We start from the raw sequence: 22,208 nt of genomic DNA, 5'->3' as shown, positions 1-22,208 counted from the left end.
CCATGCAGACGCGGGGAGAACTCCATGCAGGCTGTGACCCAAGCTGGGAATTGGTCCCTGGCGCTGTGAGGCAGCAGTGCCACCCTCCTGCATTTTGGCAGACCCTCTCAGGATGCCCAAAGCATTTTACAATCAGCGGATTCCTGTAGTCACTTCACTGCATTGTAGGAAATGCAGCTGTCTACTTGCATACAATAAGTCTCTCCTAACAACCATCTGATAGCCAGTTTGAATGATGTTATTTGAGAGGTAAATATTAGTCAGAAGATCAGGGAGAAATAACCCGCTCTCTATTGAAATACTTCCACCTGTGAATAGATGATGGGACCTCAGTTTAACACCCCTTCCAAGTGGTGGCATCTCTGGCAATGCAGCACCCACAACACCAGGTTAAAGTCTCCACTCACCTGGCGAAGGGGCAAACCCCGAAAGCTTGTGGGTTTTACTATCAAATAAACCTATTGGACTTACAAAGAACAACAAAGAACAACACGGCACAGGAAACAGGCCCTTCGGCCCAACGAGCCGGCGCTGCCATTTTAACATTGTGAGTGCCCTCCTCTACCTTTGTCTATGCCTATTGGACTCCACAATAAAGGAACCATAACCAGATTGAGGGACACCTAATTTAGGGACAATTTGTTAACACCAATCAGCCTAAGAGCACGTTTTTGGGGTATGGGAGGAAACCGGAGAGAACCCACGCAAGCACGGGGAGAATGCGCACACTCCCGCAGACAGACAGACTTTAACCTGGTGTTGTGAGACTTCTTACTGTGTTTACCCCAGTCCAACGCCGGTATCTCCACACCAATGCAGCACTGCCTCAGCACTGCCATCAGAAATTGGCTTGGATTAAATCACTAAGCGGGAATTGAACCCACGACCTTCCAACTTGACAAAAGTGCTACTACCCAGCCGCAACTGAGTGACTGGGGGGGATTTTTCTATATTTTGCCTGTAGAGTTTTTGAGTAGTTTATTTTACTATCAAACTGTTGTCACACTCTCCTTATTTTTATCCTTATTTTGCTTTTGTTACCTGTTTTATGAATCTTCAGAGATCAGGTGGGAGATTGCGGCCTGGTTTACCAGCCTGAGCTCCGTGGAGACACCCATTACCAGTATTCAGAGCAGCCTTTAATCTGCTCAAGCCATTAGCTACATTTTTCTTGAGTAAGCACTTAATGGAGAGCAGCTCGATAGAAGTCACTCTCTATTTCACACTAAGCCATCAGGAGGCCAGGGCAGAGCGAGTGCTACAAAGGAGCCGTGCGGCTTTTAAAAGTCCCTGCGATGGCTGGCGAGAGCTGGACCTCGCCACAGGGCTTTGCAGCTGATTGAGTTCTGAAACCACAAATACTCTCTTCACGAAGCTTTTAAATGAAAGCGAAAGCAGATCCCCATTGTCTGCAAAGTGCCACCAACAACAGGATCGGGGATACTTTTAGTTACGGGTGACTGTGGCCAATCGTTGAGTGCTGAGCTTATGAAAGACTGTGCGCCCATCAATCAGGCTGACTGCAGGGGACCGCTCGGATACACTGCGTTCTCACTGAACATCCAAAAAACGGGGAATGGTCGAGCGAGGACCACATTCTCTCTTCTATAGGATTGCAGCAGTGATCACTAATATTTCCACACTGTTTATTGCAGCTTACTAACTAGCTTGTTTCCTGGGATTTTCCACTATCATTTCATACATTTATTCAACGTACAATTTGGATGCGTTTAATACAGTTCTTCCTCCTCTTGACAATACAGCTCCTGCTTCTGAAAGTGATGGGTTCAAGTCTCACTCCAGAGGCTCGAGGTGCCAGTAGCCATCATTTGGATGAAACACTAGCCTGAGGAGCCATTTGTCGTCTCTGGCGTCAGATTGTGGTGACTTCCTGCAAGCTGTGCCCAGCATACCCTCTAATTTTATCTTTTACTCTCGTTCCATGCTTCTGAAGTCATTCTAACTCTTTAACAACGCCATTGACTCACTTCCCGCTGCCTCAGAAAAGCAGTCAGCATGATCAAGGACTCCATTCATCCCTGAAATCTTCTCTTCATAGAATCCTACAGTGCAGAAAGAGGCCCTTTGGCCCATCAAATCTGCACCGAACACAATCCCACCCAGGCCCTACCCCCATATCCCTACCCATTATACCCACTAATCCCTCTAACCTACACATCCCTGGACACTAAGGGGCAATTTCTTAGCATGGCCAATCAACCTAACCTTTGGACTGAGATGAGGAGAAATGTCTTCATGCATTAGAGTGGTTGGTGATTCTGTGGAATTTGCTACCACAGAAAGCAGCTGGGGCCAAAACATTGAATATTTTCAAAAAGTGGTTAGAAGGTGTTGCTGAGATTTGTTTGGTCTTGTTTCTCATTATTATCTGTTTTGCAGTAACAGCACTCTTAACAATTGATTTTTGACTAAATTTACAATACGGACTGTCTTGTTGTTAAGGGAGCAAACTCCTGCCTCTGGATTAACCATGGAGAGGCATGTTCAGCTAGTAGGTACATCACAGATGCAAGTAAATTCATTCCAATTCCTGTTCTCTTCCAGCGCCTAGTGATGTACTAAGGCGGATTTTCATCTGTTTCCATAGCGAGAGCTGTATTATCAATTATCATAGTAATTCCTGGAACAGGTCACTAGACTGTTGCCAGAAGCTGGTAAATTGATGGGTGCCACATGAAGCGTGGCTGACTAGGAGTCTGTCCCACTTGTACTGCACGGCACGGTGGGTAGCGCAGTGGTTAGCACTGCTGCTTCACAGCTCCAGGGCCCTGGGTTCGATTCCTGGCTTGGGTCACTGTTTGTGTGGAGATTGCACATTCTCCTCGTGTCTGCGTGGGTTTCCTCCGGGTACTCCAGCTTCCTCCCACAGTCCAAAGATGTGCGGGTTAGGTTGATTGGCTATGCTAAAAAATTGCCCCTTAGTGTCCTGGGATATGTAGGTTAGAGGGATTAGTGGGTATAATATATAGGGATATGGGGATAGGGCCTGGGTGGGATTGTGTTCAGTGCAGACTCGATGGGCCAAAGGGCCTCTTTCTGCGCTGGAGGGTTCTATGGTACTGCCAGCCATTGGCGCGTTTGGAAGGATTTGCTGGGCACTCAATGTTTGGCCACATTATGAATGTTCCTTCCTTAGCCATCAAGTCCTGGAGTGGGATTCGAACCTGGAGCCTCTTCCTGAGATAGGGATGCTATCCACTGGGCCACAGGACCTGGGACTAAGTCCATAGTTGCCCAATATGGTGGACAGCATGCTTGCACCTGGGCTTGTGCGCACACTTCCTGTCAGCCATTTTAGGCCAGGAATTATACTGATGGGAATCAATGAATGCTGTGGCAACATCATCAGGATCATCTTTCAGTCCCTGTCCTGGTCCGTATGTTCATTAGATGATTCCATCGCTGTTACTATGGCACCACCATTGGCAGGTATAATAAACAGGAAGTGTTAGCAATACTCCACTAATCATGGCGGACAATACTCTCATTGGAATCATTTGAGTAAACCCAACCCCTCAATGTGTTGCTATCTTTGACAATGCTGATGGCTGTGGGTGAACCTGATTCTCAGCCACTGCGCCTCCGCACCAAATCTATTGATTCTACAATATATGAAGGTGATGATTGTCATTCTGTCTTTTATATAATTACAGAGTCACATTTCAAAAGAGCAGTTGCTCCATGTGTGATTGGCTTCCTCCACACCACTCCTTCCAATGATTTGTGACCATGTTGGACTCTTACATTAAGGATCAGAGTGTTTCCAGGGATTACAGTCCCGGATCCTTTCTATCCAATCTGGAGATATTCACTCGCTAACAGCTCACTCATCTCACTGCCACCATCCACAGACCCACATCCTAAACCACAAACCCTCACATAACTCCCCCACCCCGACACACACACACTCACACACACACTCACACACACTCATACAAGCATACGCTCACACACTCACACACACACACACACTCACACACACATACTCACACAAGCATTCACACACACACTCACATACATTCACACGCACATACTCACACACACATTCACACACACACTCACACACACTCATACAAGCATACACTCACACACTCACACACACTCATACAAGCATACACTCACACACTCACACACTCACACACACACACTCACACACACATACTCACACAAGCATTCACACACACACACTCACATACATTCACACGCATATACTCACACACACACTCACACACACGCTCACACACACACACTCTCACAGGCATACACTCACACACTCACACATTCACACACACACACTCACGCACACACACTCATACACACACACACTCACATTCACCCTCACACTCGCACATACCCTCAGACTCACACATTCACACATGTACTCATCCTCACCTACACACACAACTCACACTCACACACTTACGCACCCATACTCATACACACACTCACACTCACACACACACTAACACACACACACACACTCATGCACACATACTCATACACACTCACATACACGCACACACTCATACACACTCACACTCACACACAGACACACTCACACACACACACACACTCAGTCACACTGACACACACGCACTCACTCATACACACTCACACTCACACACAGACACACACACACACACACACACACTCAGTCACACTGACACACACGCACTCACTCATACACACTCACACTCACACACACACACACACACACACACACACTCAGTCACACTGACACACACACCCACACACAGATACACACAATCACACACACTCGGTCACATTGGTATACATACTCACACTCACACACAGACACACACGCTCTCACACACAGTCATATATTCTCACACACTTATGAATTTCGAGTGATGGATAGCGCACATCGTTACATTCAGACTCTGCACTCCTGTCTGACTACTCAGGGACCACTCATCTTGCCCAGAAATGCTGGCAAATCTTGTTTATTTTAAGAAAGAACTTGCATTTCACAACCTGTGGATATCCCACCATCCTTGACAGCCAATGAGTTACTGTTGCGAGCGTAGACACTCTTGCAATGCAGGAAACACACTGACCAATTTATACACAGCACAATCCCACCAACAGAAATAATGTAAATGCTCAGATAGTGACGTTAAATGAAGGAGAGTGTTGGCCAGGGCATCGGGGGGGCTCTCGTGCCCCCCTTCGAGTGGCACTATAGGCTCCTTTGACCCTGAGAGGGCAGACAGAATCCTGCTTTTACAAGTCATCTGAAGATTGGCACCTCTGACTGCGTCACCCGCTCAGTGCTGCACTGATGTGCCAGTCTGGACTTTGCTCTCTAGTATTCAGTCATCTGTTCCTAAACAGGGACTGAGGATTGTCTCAATTTGTGGAGAATTACTCCCAAGCTGGTGGGAACCTTACTCGGTTCCTCTTGTTGCTGAGAAGTATCGGTTACTGAGCTGGTAAACCACAAAGCTGGCGCCATGCCCTGGGATTGCAGACTCGGGTCCCACCGTGGGGTAAATGGTCACGGCTGGACTCAAAGCCGAATCTGTGAAATCTCAACTGGAACCGGCAAGACGAAGGGAAATCAAAATGTTTTGCCACCCCTCGCACTCAGGCTTCTGTGCAGAGGAGTTGGAAGCTAGCCAGCCTTGTATCCCAGCCAAGCCTCTCTTCCTTTGTTGTTCCCTGCAGCTGGTCTCTTCATTGTCCAAACTGCCAGGACAGGAAAGGGGAGAGGAGCTTAACACCCTGGCTGAGGGCCTTGATGGTCTGGGAACTGTCGGCTGGCTGCACTTAGGCTTCTGTGTACTTCCAGGGAATGATGACGGCTCCAGGAACTATAAACGTTACTGATTGATGAGCCCGTACGCTGCCTGTGAAAACGGAGAGAGTCGACACCAACGTTATTGCCGGACTTGGAAAATCAAGCCACGACTTCCACCTTTCAACGCCCTTTGGCTAGTGTGCTTGACACAGGGAAGAGATCAGGGTGAGTCTGGTCACTTCACACTGGACACGGGCAGATGTTTACACCTTATCGTCAGATGATTTTTTTCTGGCAGGGTCAACGCAGGCGAGGTACAGACACACTAGGCTGAGGCTGACATCTCCCAGCCTCTTGCGTAAGCCAAAGTAGCACATGGCAGCTCACAAGCAGACAGGGTGTAACATAATATTGCTACGTCTTGTTTATAAAGTCTGTGCTGCTCCAGTCCATTTGACACTGCACTTGCTGGAAGGTAACATCATAAATGTCACACTTACCATCAGCAAACTATTTCTCAGCAAACGAGACCTTTTTTTAAGTTTAAGTTGATTTATTAATGTCACAAGTCGGCTTACGTTAACACTGCAATGAAGCTACTGTGAAAATCCCCTAGTGCTACACTCCGGTGCCTGTTTGGGTACACTGAGGGAGAATTTAGCATGGCCAATTGCATCTAACCAGCACGTCTTTCAGACTGTGGAAGGAAACCCATGCAGACACGGGGGAGAACGTGCAGACTCTACACAGACAGGGACCCAAGCCAGGAATCGAACCCTGGTCCCTGGCGCTGTGAGGCAGCGGTGCTAACCACTGTGCCACCGCGCCGCCCCCTGGCTTTCATCTTGGGCAAGGGCAGTAACGGACGGAATGAACCAGCAGACCCATACTAATGAGCTCGAGTAACACTTGGTCTGTGTGTATTAGCTACCATGCGGGAGCCATTGAGAAAACAACCCAACTTCATCGACTGAGTTCAAGTTGGAAGTTCTTTTTTTTAATGAAGACCTGAGCCAGAAGAGAAGACAATAAAATGAGGGCAGAACAAAGATGACTTTGAGTTGTGCTCAGAGGTGTGAAGGTGCTGGGAGGGATAATGACTGAGCTGCTATTTCAGTGATTACTCTTTAGTCATCATTTGAATCATTATCTAGGCATCATCAATGCCCTCATTTACCAATCTGCCCCCCCTTCAGCAATGCCAAATTGGCCAACTTGTGCCAAGCACAAAGAGACAGCACCAAGCAAGAAGGCACAACCCTGCAAGGCACAGAGTGATTGGTCGAGGCAGCAAAATCTCATTTTTAATGGACCAATGGTCTTCTCTAAAGTCACCTACATGGGGAGGGGGGAGGGCTTACCTCCAATATGGATGCCTGATGGGCGTCTCGAGACACCTCCTTAATGGATAGTCCTTGTTTCTTATTAACCAAGCATCTTGTTTTGCTGCAGGTGTGAACACTGGTGGTGACAGTGCATGTATGCATCATAGCTTCTCCCAGGATGGTATGCACACTCCAGCAGGATCTGCAGATGGTCATCATGTGTTATCTATCAGGGGAGATGGTGGCCTAGTGGTATTGTCATTGGACTAGTAATCCAGAGACCCAGGGTCATTCCCTGGGGACACAGGTTCCAAATCCCACCGTGGCAGATGATAACCATGAAACCATTGTAATAAAAACCCATCTGGTTCACTAATGTCCTTTAGGGAAGGAAATCTGCCATCCTTACCTGCTCTGGCCTACATGTGACTCTTACATGTCCTCTGGAATGGACTCATTAACCCAATCACTACAAAAGGAAACAAAACAAATGAAATCTTCTCTGGTTCACAAATACCCCTGATTTGATTTGATTTATTATTGTCACATGTATTAGCATACAGTGAAAAGTACTGTTTCTTGCACACTATACAGACAAAACATACCGTTCATAGAAAAGGAAAGGAGAAAGTACAGAATGTGGTATTACAGTCATAGCTAGGGTGTAGAGAAAGTGTGAGGTAGATCCATTCAAAAGTCTGATGGCAGCAGGGAAGAAGCTGTTCTTGAGTCAGTTGGTACATGACCTCAGACTTTTGTATCTTTTTCCTGACGGAAGAAGGTGGAAGAGAGAATGTCCAGGGTGCGTGGGGTCCTTAATTATGCTGGCTACTTCTACAAGTGTAGTGTAGACAGAGTCAATGGATGGGAAGCTGGTTTGCGTGATGGATTGGGCTACATTCACAACCCTTTGTAGTTCCTTGCAGTCTTGGGCAGAGCAGGAGCCCATACCAAATTGTGATAAATCTGGAAAGGATGCTTTCTATGGTGCATCTGTAAGGGTTGCCCTGATAGGCCTGTGAGCGCCTTAATGGTCACTAGTATGTGTTTTGACAAGCCCCACAAGACACGTTTGTTTTCAAGGCCCATTTGCCAATATCAGTAGCAAACTTTCTGAAGCTGTCCACTCGCTTGCACAGTGTAACTATCCTGATACAATGATGAGCTAGTGATTGCCACAGGCCGCTCTTCCTGAACCCCAAAAGGATCCTGAGGCACAGATATTTAAAACCACCACAACTCAGCCAAGCATGGAATGGAAGAGCATGGACACATGAAAGGGGTCTGCCTTGTTGTCCAAGGGGCACACACGCGGTGGGTCGTGCGAGGGCTGCTCTTGGATGTTTCGAGAGTAGCCTAGTGCTCCACATCGTTAGTGTACGCTTAAACTGGACCAACTGACGGGCAACACAACAGCTCAGTGACTATCGCTGTTTGCTGTGCAGATACATGGATTTGGGCCGGTGTCTGTGGGAGTTTGCACATTCTCCCCGTGCTTGCGTGGGTTTTCTCCGGGTGCTCCGGTTTCCTCCCACACCCCAAAGATGGCTGATTGGTGTAACAAATTCTCCCTAAATTAGTCTCCCCTCGATCTGGTTTCCATAAGCGTAGACAAGGGTCATGGGTGGAAGAGGGGACTCACAATGTTGAAATGGCGGCGCGGGCTTGTTGGGCCGAAGGGCCTGTTTCCCGTGCTGTGTTGTTCTTTGTTCATGGGGAATGAATGGTGTGGGTGCGATGGGGTGAGGGGTGAGGGCTGGCCGACACGCTTCTAATTCAGCTTGGATGAGGTCACTGGGGGTTGGGGCAGGACTCCTACCCAGTCTGTCACAGCACAGAACCGCTCCTGTGACGGACTGGAGCTGAGGTCAACGGATTCTCTCCCTCACCCACCTCCCTGGGGCCAAGACTGTGTGTAACATGGTCCCTTAAATCATCACCTTTAAGTAAGAACCTTCCCTTAAAACTCCTGCCCTGGAGAGAAGAGAAGGATTGTTGGCAGATCTGAGACAATACTGATTTAAAGATAGTGAGATGTTGCTATGCAGCTGGGAGGTAGAGTGACAGACACAGTTGGTTATCAAATCTGAATGCAGCTTTGCTTTTAAGATCTTCTGTTATGAATTTAAATGCTGCTGTGATGAATGCAGCCATTTCTCTGTGTAATGTGGGGGGGGGAGTTAATGTTCTCTCTGCAGCAGTCATTGCAAGATCCAAAAAGAGTCCACAGGAACAGGAAGAGGCCATTTACCCCTTGGGCTGTCCTGTTCTCCAGTTCGACCACAGTTCCTTTAATCCTTAATTCCTTGTTCACTGGTACACCTGCCCAAAATAGCTCTGTAGATCTCCAAGTTGAATGCTTCAGTTGACCAAATGTTCACAGCATCCTTCCATTTCCATTACACCTGGTATTCAAAAAGTGTTTCCTACAAATGTACAGGCTCTAATCAGTGACATTCAGACTTTGTGTGATGTCCACTAGTTGTGAAGACGGATTATTCGAAGGAAATTCGGGATCTCCTGTTCTCCCCGGCCAACATTTTCAAAAACTCTTGCGTGGGACTGAGCCTCAATGAGAAAGATGCACCATAGAAAGCTTTCTTTCTGGTTGTGTCACAGCTTGGTATGGGCTCCTGCTCTGCCCAAGACCACAAGGAACTACGAAAGGTCATGAATGTAGCCCAATCCATCACACAAACCAGCCTCCCATCCATTGATACTGTCCACACTTCCCGCTGCAAAGCAGCCAGCATAATTAAGGACCCTACACACCCCAGGCATTCTTTCTTCCACTTTCTTCCGTCAGGAAAAAGATACAAAAGTCTGAGGTCACGTACCAAGCGACTCAAGAACAGCTTCTTCCCTGCTGCTGTCAGACTCTTGAATGGACCTACCTTGCATTAACTTGATCTTTCTCTACACCCTAGCTGTGACTGCAACACTACATTCTGCACTCTCTCATTTCCTTCTCTATAAACAGTGTGCATTGTCTGTATAGCACACAAGAAACAATACTTTTCACTGTATATTAATACATGTGACAATAATAAATCAAATCAAAAATAGGTTAGCATTTATTGGTCATCCCAAACGCTCTCAAGAAGGTAGTGGTGAGCTGTTGCAGTTTGTGTGGTGTAGGCACACCCACAATACTGTTACTGAGGATCTGTCAACTGCATCATTGGTAATAGCTTAACTGGCCATCTCCTTCAGTGCTGCTTTTGGGATCTTGCTGTGCGCAGATTGGCTGCTTTGCTTCTTAAATTATTTCAAGAAGTAAACAATTGGCTTTAAAATGTTTCGTACTGGCCAATGGGTGTGCAAGGTGCTAGGCAGATTTTTTTCTGACTGGATAGGGTGGACAGTGAGAGCCTTTTTCCTCGGATGGTGACGGCTAACATGAGGGGACATAGCTTTGAATTGAGGGGTGGTAATTATGGGACGGATGTCAGAGGTAGGTTCTTTACTCAGAGGGTAGGAAGGGCGTGGAATGCCCTGCCTGCAGCAGTTGTGGACTCGCCAACTTTAAGGGCGTTCAAATGGTCAGTGGATAGGCATATGGATAACATTGGAATAGTTTAGGTTAGAGGGTCAATAGATTGGTTCCACTGGTCGGCGCAACATCGAGGGCTGAAGGGCCTGTACTGCGCTGGAATGTTCTATGTTCTAGATGTTTGGGGAGTCTAGTTGTGGGGTCATAGTCTAAAAATTAGAGTCTGATTCTTTGGGAGTGAAATTCGGAAACATTTCTACAAAGCAAAATGTAAATGAAATGTGGAATTTTCTTCTGAAACCAGGTAAGAAAAACAGATATCCTTCCCTAAACGATATGAGTGAACCAGACGGGTTTTTAACAATAACTGACAAACAGTCATCATGAGACTTTTAATTCCAGGTTTATATTGAATTCAAATTTCAACACCTGCCATGTTGGGATTTGAACCCTGGTCCAGGGAGCATTACCCTGAGTCTCTGGATTACTAGTCCAGTGACAATACCACTATGCCATCACCTGCTCACATTTGAATGTAACATGTTGGTTTGATTATAACATGTTGCCTTAGAATCTCTGATTTGTGAATGATAATGAAGGGAGTTGTAGAAACAGTGGAACAGTAAGAGATGTTTGAAGAGGGGACATATTGCTACTTGGGCTTCATTTTGGAAAGATCCGATGACCCTGAGGTATTGAACGGTATGGGCGGCTATTTTTATTATTGAGAACACTCTCCATGAGCTCTGATTGAGAAGTAATTTATTAACACTGAAAAAAATATTTCTTGATTCTGAGGCTACTTACTTTCCATCTTTAGAGGGATATACCAATCTCAATAGCTTTGGATTGGCTTTCTGTCACCTGCTAATGGTGATGCTGTATAACCCAGCTCCCAGCGCCATTTCCAAACTGGAAAATGTAGGAAGCTCGGATTAGCTCTATGGATGCGTGATAGGAAGAAGTCTCACAACACCAGGTTAAGGTCTAGTAGGTTTATTCAGTAGCACAAATTGTGCTACCAAATAAACCTATTGGACTTTAATCTGGCGTTGTGAGACTTCTTACTGTGCGTATCCCAGTCCAACGCCGGCATCTCCACATCACGTCTGACAGGAGACAGGGAGACTGAGCTTTTGGATTGCAATGAATGATCTCCGCCCAAAATTTAAATCCGTCCTTTCTTTCTCGGGCTTGAGAAGTGCTTTCGTTTGTGTTTCCGGGCACAATTATGTGAAATTGTTTCTTTTACTCTCCATGTTGAAAATGTTGTTGCTGTTTGGCACTTCCCTTTATTGTGCACGCTTCACATGTTACTAAGGCTGTTCCGATCGTCTTCAACTGAAGAAGGAAGGTTCACAGAGAAGTGGATAGCTATGACGCCACACACAATGAGCACACCGTCTTGTTATTGTCACAAGTGGGATGTCGAAAGGGATTTCAGGAATCTTGGCTCTGTGCTGGGAGTACACATCTGTTTCATTGCCAGCTGACTCTGAGAAATCTCACCTCTGTATCAGCGAAAGTGCAAACAATTTTCCAAAAATGTGTGTGACTGTGCAGGACCAGTGACCCCTGATGTGCCAAGGGGATGGTGGCATTGTGATTACATTCCAGGGAGGCCTATTCCAATCCCACCATAGAACCATAGAACATTACAGCACGGAAACAGGCCCTTTGGCCCTTCTTGTCTGTGCTGAACCATTTTTCTGCCTAGTCCCACTGATCTGCACCTGGACCATGGGCGGCATGGTAGCACAGTGGGTTAGCACCGCTGCTTCACAGCTCCAGGGTCCAGGGTTTGATTCCCAGCTCAGGTCACTGTCTGTGTGGAGTTTGCACATTCTCCTCGTGTCTGCGTGGGTTTCCTCCGGGTGCTCCAGTTTCCTCCCACAGTCCAAAGACGTGTGGGTTAGGTTGATTGGCCATGCTAAGAAATTGCCCCTTAGTGTCCAGGGATGCGTAAGTTAGGGGATTAGTGGGTATAATATGTAGGGATATGGGGGTAGGGCCTGGGTGGGATTGTGTTCGGTGCAGACTCGAAGGGCCTCTTTCTGCACTGTAGGGTTTCTATGATTCTGTATCCCTCCACACCCCACTCATCCATGTACCTGTCCAAGTTTTTCTTAACCGTTGGTGTCCACGTTCAGGTTTTAAAAATCCGCGGTGAAGGGTGGGATTTTCCATCCCCTCCCGCTGCTGGGATTGCCCTGTCCCACCAAAGTTCACGGGAGTTTTTGTTTAGCTGTCAAATATCCCAGGGTGGGCCCCATCAATCTGAAGCTGGGAAATCCTAGCCTCAGGAGCTGTTATCAGTAAAAGTGACCTTGAACGGTTCAAGATGGCACTTTTTCTGGGGATGGGGAATAAATAGTCACCTTGACCATTGGAAATGAATAATCATTCGGAAAAATAAGGCGAGGAAATCCAATATCAACGGGCACTTCATGTTTGGGATGTGGGCATCGCTGGTGAGGCCAAAATTTGCTTCCCATTCCCAGTTGCCCTAATATAATGGTGGCCATTTCGTCACCATTTAGAATATCATGGAATCTTCCACTCTTGCTGGTGTGTCAAGTTTGGGGTTGGAGAATACCCGGGATGGCGGCATCCCCAAATTCCACTGTCTTCCCATCTCTGCCCACACTCTGCGTGCGAAGGCCCATGATTGATTTTCCACCACTGGAAGTCTTTTGTTCGGCAGATCTACCAGGTGAGAGAGGTGGCGCGGGGCTCTTGCCGCCTCTTCAGCTGGGACTCCCCAGTACCTCAACTGGATTCCGCCCAGAGTGTGGGACGGGAGTCACAAACAGGCGTGACGGAGTGAGAATGGCTGATTACATTCCATGAAGGACATTTGTGAACCAGTTGAGATTTTATGAGAAGCAAAATCTTCACAATCATTTCCTACCACGTTGAGATGAGGAATTCAAATTTTCGCAGTGGGATTTGAACTCACGTTCTCCATTTGAAGGGCAGCCAACCCAGTATTGATATATCTTAAGCCAATGGTGGAGGAAGGGGGAGGAGTTATTGAAACATATAAGATGATTAGAGGTTTAGATAGGGTGGATAGTAATAGCCTTTTTCCTCTGATGGAGAAAGCTAGCACGAGGGGGCATGGCTTTAAATTAAGGGGGGGTAGTTATAGGACGGATGTCAGGGGTAGGTTCTTTACCCAGAGGGTGGTGAGGGATTGGAATGTCCTGCCTGCTGCAGTTGTAAATGCGCCTAGTTTGGGGGCGTTTAAGAGATCCATGCATAGGTTTATGGACGAAAAGGGATTGGTTTAGGTTAGTGGGTCATTGTTTTGTAACTGGTCGGCGCAACATCGTGGGCCGAAGGGCCTGTTCTGCGCTGTAATGTTCTATGTTCTATGTTCTATGAGTGGTCAGTTAATAGAGTCATAGATGTTTACAGTATGAAAACAGGCCCTTCGGCCCAACTTGTCCCTGTCTTTTTTTAATCCTTAAGCTAATCCCAATTGCCTGCATTTGGCCCATATCCCTCTATACCCATCTCATCCGTGTAACTGTCTAAATGCTTTTTAAAAGACAAAATTGTACCTGTCTCTACTACTACCTCTGGCAGCTTGTTCCAGACACGCACCTCCTCTGGACACTTTTGTATCTCTCCCCTCTCACCTTAAACCTGTGCCCTCTAGTTTTAGACTCCTCTACCTTTGGGAAACAGTATTGACTTTCTACCTTGTCTGTGCCCCTCATTATTTTGTAGACCTCTTTACCATCACCCCTCAGCCTCCGACGCTCTAGAGAAAAAAGTCCCAGTCTATTCAGCCTCTCTTTATAACTTAATCCATCAAGTCCCGATAACATCCTAGTAAATCTTTTCTGCACTCCTTCTAGTCTAATAATATCCTTTCGATAATAGGGTGACCAGAACTGCACACAGTATCCCAAGTGTGGCCTGACCAATATCTTGTACACCTTCAACAAGACGTCCCAACTCCTGTATTCAATGTTCTGACCAATGCTGAATGCCTTCTTCACCACTCTGTCCACCTGTGCCTCCACTTTCAAGGAGCTATGAACATGTACCCCTAGATCTCTTTGCTCTGTAACTCTCCCCAGTGCCCCATCATTAACTGAGTAAGTCCTGCCTTGGTTCAATCTACCAAAATGCATCACCTCGCATTTATCTAAATTAAACTCCACCTGCCATTCGTCAGCCCACTGGCCCAATTGATCAAGATCTTGTTGCAGTCGGAGAAAACCTTTTTCGCTGTCCACTATGCCACCAATCTTAGTGTCATCTGCAAACTTACTAACCATGCCTCCTATATTCTCATCCAAATCATTAACATAAATGACAAATAACAGTGGGCCCGGCACTGATCCCTGAGGCACACCGCTGGTCACAGGCCTCCAGTTTGAAAAACAATCTTCCACAAACAAAAAATTGGCTTCTGTCAAGAAGCCAATTTTGTATCCATTGAGCTACCTCAACCTGGATCCCATGAGATTTAGCCTTATGCAACAACCTACCATGTGATATCTTGTCAAAGGCCTTGCTAAAGTCCATGTAGATAATATCAACTGCACTGCCCTGATCTACCTTCTTGGTTACCCCTTCAAAAAACTCAATCTAATTTGTGAGACATGATTTTCCACTCACAAAGCCATGCTGACTGTCCCTAATCAGTCCTTGCGTCTCTAAATGTCTATAGATCCTGTCTCTCAGAATACCTTCCAACAACTTGAGGTCTAATGTGTACATGGCTATAACCCCAATCTCTTTGTTTGAAGGTTGATTGCAGCACTTTTTGAAACTCAGAATATCTGAGGCACTGAAAACCCAACGGGGAACATTCTTAAAATCCAAGCATTGGCTTGCACCTTGGAGTTAGGAATCTCTTTCCAGAACACTGCTGTGAACCACCCAGGCGAGAATTCTGAGCAGCATTAAAACACTTTGTTTTTTCTGTTTTTTGGCATTGTATATATTAAATTCCTGGGTTGGAATGATATTGGAGATGGTGATAAGGAGGTTGTGTGGATGGCTGTTGACTTGTCTGACAACTGGATGATGAGTCAGCTTGCTTTCCGATTGGTGTGAAAGATGGAGCACCATGACAACAGTAAACCAATGATGGAGCGGGTCAGGATGTCATGTGACAAGAGCTCCAGGATTATATCCAATCAGAGTTGAAAACCATTCCACAAATGAACATGCGAGGGTTATCTTAGAGCTCAGGAGGTGAGGTCAGTGGGAATTCTGGGGCCGATTCCTTGTCATCCATCCTGCCGTGTTTGACTACTGAAGATTATAAGGAGAAGTTCTCAGCCACAGCTTGCAAGCACCTCTCGTCCTCCACCCCATCTCACAGGTCACTGTGACGCCAAATGTTTTGAGCTGGTGAAATGCAGCACGGTGTACTTTTACTGAGCAAGTTCAGCCTCTGATATTCTTGGGGTTCATGTGGTACTAACAGTGCTGTGGAGTCCTTCAGTCAGTGCGTAGCTTTCCCATTAGGGTGTTTGATGCCTCACAAACCCAAACTTTACTTCTGATGTTACAGCAACAAAACTAAACGGCTGGTACGAATTTCTAACAATCTGCTTGTTTCAATGGGCCCACTTGAATATTTGAACACCTACTAATCCCACACACACACACACACACACACATCCCCACACACACACACACACACACACACACACACACATCCTCACACACACACACACACACACACACACACATCCTCACACACACACACACACACACACACACACATCCTCACACACACACACACACACACACACACACACACATCCCCTCACACACACACACACACACACACACATCCCCTCACACACACACACACACACATCCCCTCACACACACACACACACACACACACATCCCCTCACACACACACACACACACACATCCTCACACACACACACACACACACACACACATCCCCTCACACACACACACACACACACACATCCCCTCACACACACACACACACACACACACACACACACACACACACATCCCCTCACACACACACACACACACACACATCCTCACACACACACACACACACACACACACATCCCCTCACACACACACATCCCCTCACACACACACATCCCCTCACACACACACACACACCCTCACACACACACACACACCCTCACACACACACACACACACCCTCACACACACACACACACACACACACACATCCCCTCACACACACACACACACCCTCACACACACACACACACACACACACACACACACACATCCCCTCACACACACACACACACCCTCACACACACACACACACACACACACACACATCCCCTCACACACATACACACACCCTCACACACACACACCCACGTGCACACACACACATACACATACACACACACATGCATCCCCCTCCACACACCACCCCACACATACACATACACACACACCCTCGCACACCCACACACACACCCTCACACACACACACATACACACGCACACACACACTGACACACACATACATACACACATGCATCCCCCTCCACATACCACCCCACACATACACATACACACATACGCCCTCACACACACACACACACACAAACACACCCTCACGCATCCACACACACACATACACACACACACACATTCATCCCCCTCCACACACCACCCTCACACACAAACGTGCATCCCCCACAAACGCACCCACCCACTCCCCAACTCATACTCCCATAAACACCCACATACCCACCCCCACCCCCAAAGGCACACACACCCATACCCAAGACCACAACCCCACTTCCCAAACCACACACACAAAATAAGAGACCGCTGTGTTGCTTGTGGTGCGTGCTGAGTGTGGGCAAAGATATGGAGCACACCTCGATCCTGATCTCTCCTCTCTCCGGTTTTATGCTTCATTTAAGGGCCTTGTGTTGCCTCGTGTATAGATCACAGATATCCGATAGCACATTTCAATATGCTGTAACCTTCAAAATATATTTCACTCTGTCCACGCGATTGGCTTCAGTGATTACCATTGATTAGGTTGCTGGTCAGTAAAGGTGCTGCTACTGATCGCAAACCAGTAAATGGTTTTGGAAAAATCGCAAAGACAAACCCCAAACCCACATAAAACCAACCTGTCAGGTAGCTCAAACTGTTTCACAGTAACACCCATAGGTGGAGCCCTGCCTGAACATACCGAACAACTCTCTGTGTGGAGTTTGCACATTCTCCTCGTGTCTGTGTGGGTTTCCTCCGGGTGCTCCGGTTTCCTCCCACAGTCCAAAGATGTGTGGGTTAGGTTGATTGGCCCTGCTAAGAAATTGCCCCTTAGTGTCCAGGGATGTGTAGGTTAGAGGGATTAGTGGGTATAATATGGGGGTAGGGCCTGGGTGGGATTGTGTTCGGTGCAGACTTGATGGGCCGAAGGGCCTCTTTCTGCACTGTCGGGTTCTAGGATGCAGTAAAAAGTCTGACAACACCAGGTTTTAGTCCAACCTATTTATTTGATAATATACTCACAAGCTTTCGAGGGACACCCTCTTCGTCAGGTGAATGGAGAGTTCTGGCCTCAGACAGAGCATATAAAGCACAGACAGTTTAGAGTTTACTGATTAGAATGCGAATCTTTACACCTAACCTGCTGTTCAAGACCTGAAGTGGCTGATAATGTGAGTGGAAGGAGCACTGATCACAGTTTAAAGAGATGTGTATTGTCTCCAGACAGTACAGTAAGTGAGGTTTTGCAAACCCAGGCAAGTCACGGGGGTTACAGATAGTGCGACATGAACCCAAGATCCCTGTTGAGACCATCCTCATGTGTGCGGAACTTGCAAAACCTCACTTACTGTACTGTCTGGAGACAATACACATCTCTTTAAACTGTGATCAGTGCTCCTTCCACTCACATTATCAGCCACTTCAGGTCTTGAACAGCAGGTTAGGTGTAAGGATTCGCATTCTAATCAGTAATCTCTAAACTGTCTCTGCTTTATATGCTCTGTCTGAGGCCAGAACTCTCCATTCACCTGACGAAGAGGGTGTCCCTCGAAAGCTTGTGAGTATATTATCAAATAAATAGGTTGGACTAAAACCTGGTGTTGTCAGACTTTTTACTGTGTTTACGCCAGTCCAACGCCGGCATACCCACATCATGGGTTCTAGGATTCCATGAAACCGTGCCCCTTTCACTGCCAGGCTGATTCCATTGGCAACCAGCGACACACCAACAACACACAGAAAAAATATTAACTACCTCACAAAAAAAAACTTCCCAGTAAAATGTACCCTTTACAATTGTCCAGTGAGGTAGTTCTTTAGGCCTGAGAGTTGGGCTCTGATTTAATCCAGCCCATCCCTGTCCTGATCTAACCAAATAACTTCAAATTACAGGTGGCAACGAGACAGATTAAAGGAGGAAAACTCTTTAGACCTGCAGACTGGCCACTGCTGACACTATCCCCATAACAGCATGCCTTTACCCTGCTCGTCCCGCTGACACTAAGGGACAATTTGACATGGCCAATCCACCTAATCCACACACCTTTGGACTGTGGAAGGAAACCGGAGGAAACCCATGCAGATATGGGGAGAATGTGCAAACTCCACATAGACATTAACGAGATCGGAATAAGGTTCATTAGCATTGGAACATCCCTGGTAATGTATAAGGATGTGGAATGATGCTAATGTTTTTTTCTTTTAATTCACAGGTTTTAAGTCGGTCTGCCTTGTTGTCCAACGAGGGGCATACACGCGATGGGTCATAATTGGGCTGCTCTTGGATGTTCGAGAATAGCCTAGTGCTTCATGTTGTTTGCGTACGCTTAAACTGGACCAGATGCTGGGCAACACGACAGCTCAGTGACCATCACTGTTTGCTGTGCAGATACATGGATTTGGGCCGGTGTCTGTGGGAGTTTGCGCATTCTCCCCGTGCTTGCGTGGGTTTTCTCCGGGGTGCTCCGGTTTCCTCCCACACCCCAAAGATGTGCTGTTAGGCTGATTGGCAGGAATAAATTATCCCTAAATCAGTTTCCCTCAACCTGGATGGCCATAAAACATTAGACAGGGGTCGTGGGTAGAGAGGGGGACTGGTGGTGTTGAGATGGCAGCGTGGGCTCGTTGGGCCGAAGGGCCTGTTTCCCGGGCTGATTTTGTTCTTTGAAAGAGACTTTCTGGTCACACTGGGTTGTGTGCCAGACGTAAAGGCACCGTGAATCCTTATTTAGGAGGAAGGTATGTGACCTATGTGCCTCCAACACCTACAGACATGGCCGCCGGGGACACACCCAGAGATCGGTGTGGTAGCACCCGATTGGACTCTTATCGATCAGGGTGATCAAGTCCTAATCGATTGATTGGCAACGGCCAAAAAAGGGGCGTGAAACCCAACGGGGTATAAAGGGTATGGCACATCCAGGAATCTCTCTCTCTCTGACCACACGAATGAGCTACAATGGCGAACATCGCCAGCAAGAGGAGAGCCACCACACCCAAGAAGGAAGAAAGACCACAGCCAGAATGCCAGACCAGACCAAAGGATCAAACTACACAGACAACTACCAAAACCAGCACACAGATAAAGGCCAATATCTGTTTGGGGACTTGTCAGTCACACAAAGTCAAGTCAAGGTCTTGTATTGTACTTGAATTCTAGTATTTTCTGTAAGATAACTTATTGTTGGTCAGGTGGGTGATTATTGATTGTGTGGGTTTAAATAAATATTGTTTGTACTAATAAGACGTCTACTCAAAGTTATTTGTCCACCGTATAAAATAACAGACTGATTTTACAACATCCCTCTGACAAAATCAGGTCGACCCTGCTTGATTATATTGAGTTTCTAAATGGTCCACTGTTATGTTCTTAATAACAAATTGCATTACTTTTCCAATGGTAGATGTTAGACTAACTGGCCTGTAACTTCCTGCTTTCTGTCCCTCTCCTTTCTTGGATAGAGATGTTATGATTGTGGTTTTCCAATCCACTGGGATCTTTCCAGAATCTAAGGAATTTTGGAAAGATTACGACCAGTGCATCCACTCTCTCCGCAGCCACTTCTTTTAAGACCCTAACATGCAGGCCACCTGGTCCAGGGGACTTAGAATCATAGAATCTCTACAGTACAGAAAGAGGTCATTCGGCCCAACGAGTCTGCACTGACCACAATCCCACACCCAGGCCCTTCCCTGATATCCCTACATATTTACCTCTAATCCCTCTAACCTACGCATCTCCAGACACTAAGGGTAATTTTTAGCATGGCCAATCAACCTAACCCATATCTCTTTGGAGTGTGGGACGAAACCCACGCAGACACAGGGAGAATGTGCAAACTCTACACAGACAGTGACCTGAGCCGGGAATCGAACCCAGGTCCCTGGAGCTGTGAAGCAGCAGTGCTAACCACTGTGCTACCGTGCCGCCCATTTGCCAGCCTTTAGTTCCATTCATTTCTTTCTAGAGATATCTTAAGCTCCTCCCTTCATTTTGCAGCTGGATTTTCTATTACTCTTGGGATGTTTTTTGTGCCTTTCACTCTGAAGACTGATACAAAATACTCACTCAAAGTCTCTACCATTTATTGGTTTCCCATTGTTAATTTTCCAGTCTCATCCTCTAAGGCACCAGTGTTTACTTTAGCTACTCTCTTCCTTTTCATATACTTGTAGAAGCTCTTACTGTCTGTTTTTGTATTTCTTATGATTTTACTCTCATTCTAATTTCTTCTTTTCTTTAGCTCATCCTTTGCTGCTTTCTAAACTTTTCCCAATATTCTGGCACAACCACTAATCTTCGCAGCATTGTACGCCTTTTATTTCAACTTGATACCATCCTTAGATTCCTTAGATAGTAACAGATGATGCATCCTTCCCAGAGAGTTTTTTCTTTCTCCAACTGAATAACCTCCACCCAGTTAGAGTTTCACAACAACCTACAACTTTGTGTGGACACAATCCAGTAGATTAAATCGAGTGTGATAAGATTTATCTGTAACCACTCTACCCATGTTCACCGGAGACGAGACTTAGTTAACAAACTCATCTGTAAGAGGGACATACCTTCAGGTGTTGGAGTTGCCGTCGTTCATCCTCCAGCTGACGTTTTTTATTCTCTATCTCTGTCTGCCGCTTCCTCTTCTCCTGAGAACGAGAGAGGACAAACAGATCGGTTCAGAACACTTCTCGAATAACCCTTTCATTGACTCATAAGGACATAAGAATTAGGAGCAGGAGTCATCTAGCCCTTCGAGCCTGCCCCGCCATTCAATAAGATCATGGCTGATCTGAAGTGGATCAGTTCCACTTTCCCGCTTTCTCCCCATAACCCTTAATTCCACTGTCTATCAGAAACCTATCTACCCGTGACTTAAATATATTTAGCGAGGTAGCCTCCACCACTTCAACGGGCAGAGAATTCCAGAGATTCACCACCCTTTGAGTGAAGAAGTTCCTCTTCAACTCCAATCTAAACTCAGTCCCTGAACTCTTTGTTTTACAGTAACAGAACAAACGGAAATGTCAAAACGTATAGCCTATTTTTAAAATTTATCTTATTTATTAGTAGGCTTACATTGCAATGAAGTTACTGTGA

At 46.5% G+C, this 22,208-nt stretch overlaps 1 protein-coding gene across 4 annotated transcripts in view; it reads right to left on the bottom strand.

Moving 5' to 3' along the window:
* palm1a (paralemmin 1a) overlaps window positions 1-22,208 on the bottom strand; it is a 303,084-nt gene that overhangs the window by 110,098 nt on the left and 170,778 nt on the right. For all 4 annotated transcript variants that reach the window (XM_080213248.1, XM_080213250.1, XM_080213251.1 and 1 more), the window contains exon 3: window positions 21,677-21,757. In XM_080213248.1, the coding sequence (XP_080069374.1) occupies window positions 21,677-21,757 (81 nt within the window). The remainder of the gene's footprint in view (window positions 1-21,676; window positions 21,758-22,208) is intronic.

Source organism: Carcharhinus amblyrhynchos, chromosome 26 (assembly GCF_965287045.1).
Source record: "Carcharhinus amblyrhynchos chromosome 26, sCarAmb.v2.hapA, whole genome shotgun sequence".
NCBI lineage: Eukaryota > Metazoa > Chordata > Chondrichthyes > Carcharhiniformes > Carcharhinidae > Carcharhinus > Carcharhinus amblyrhynchos.
This window is presented reverse-complemented; position numbering and strand designations above follow the sequence as displayed.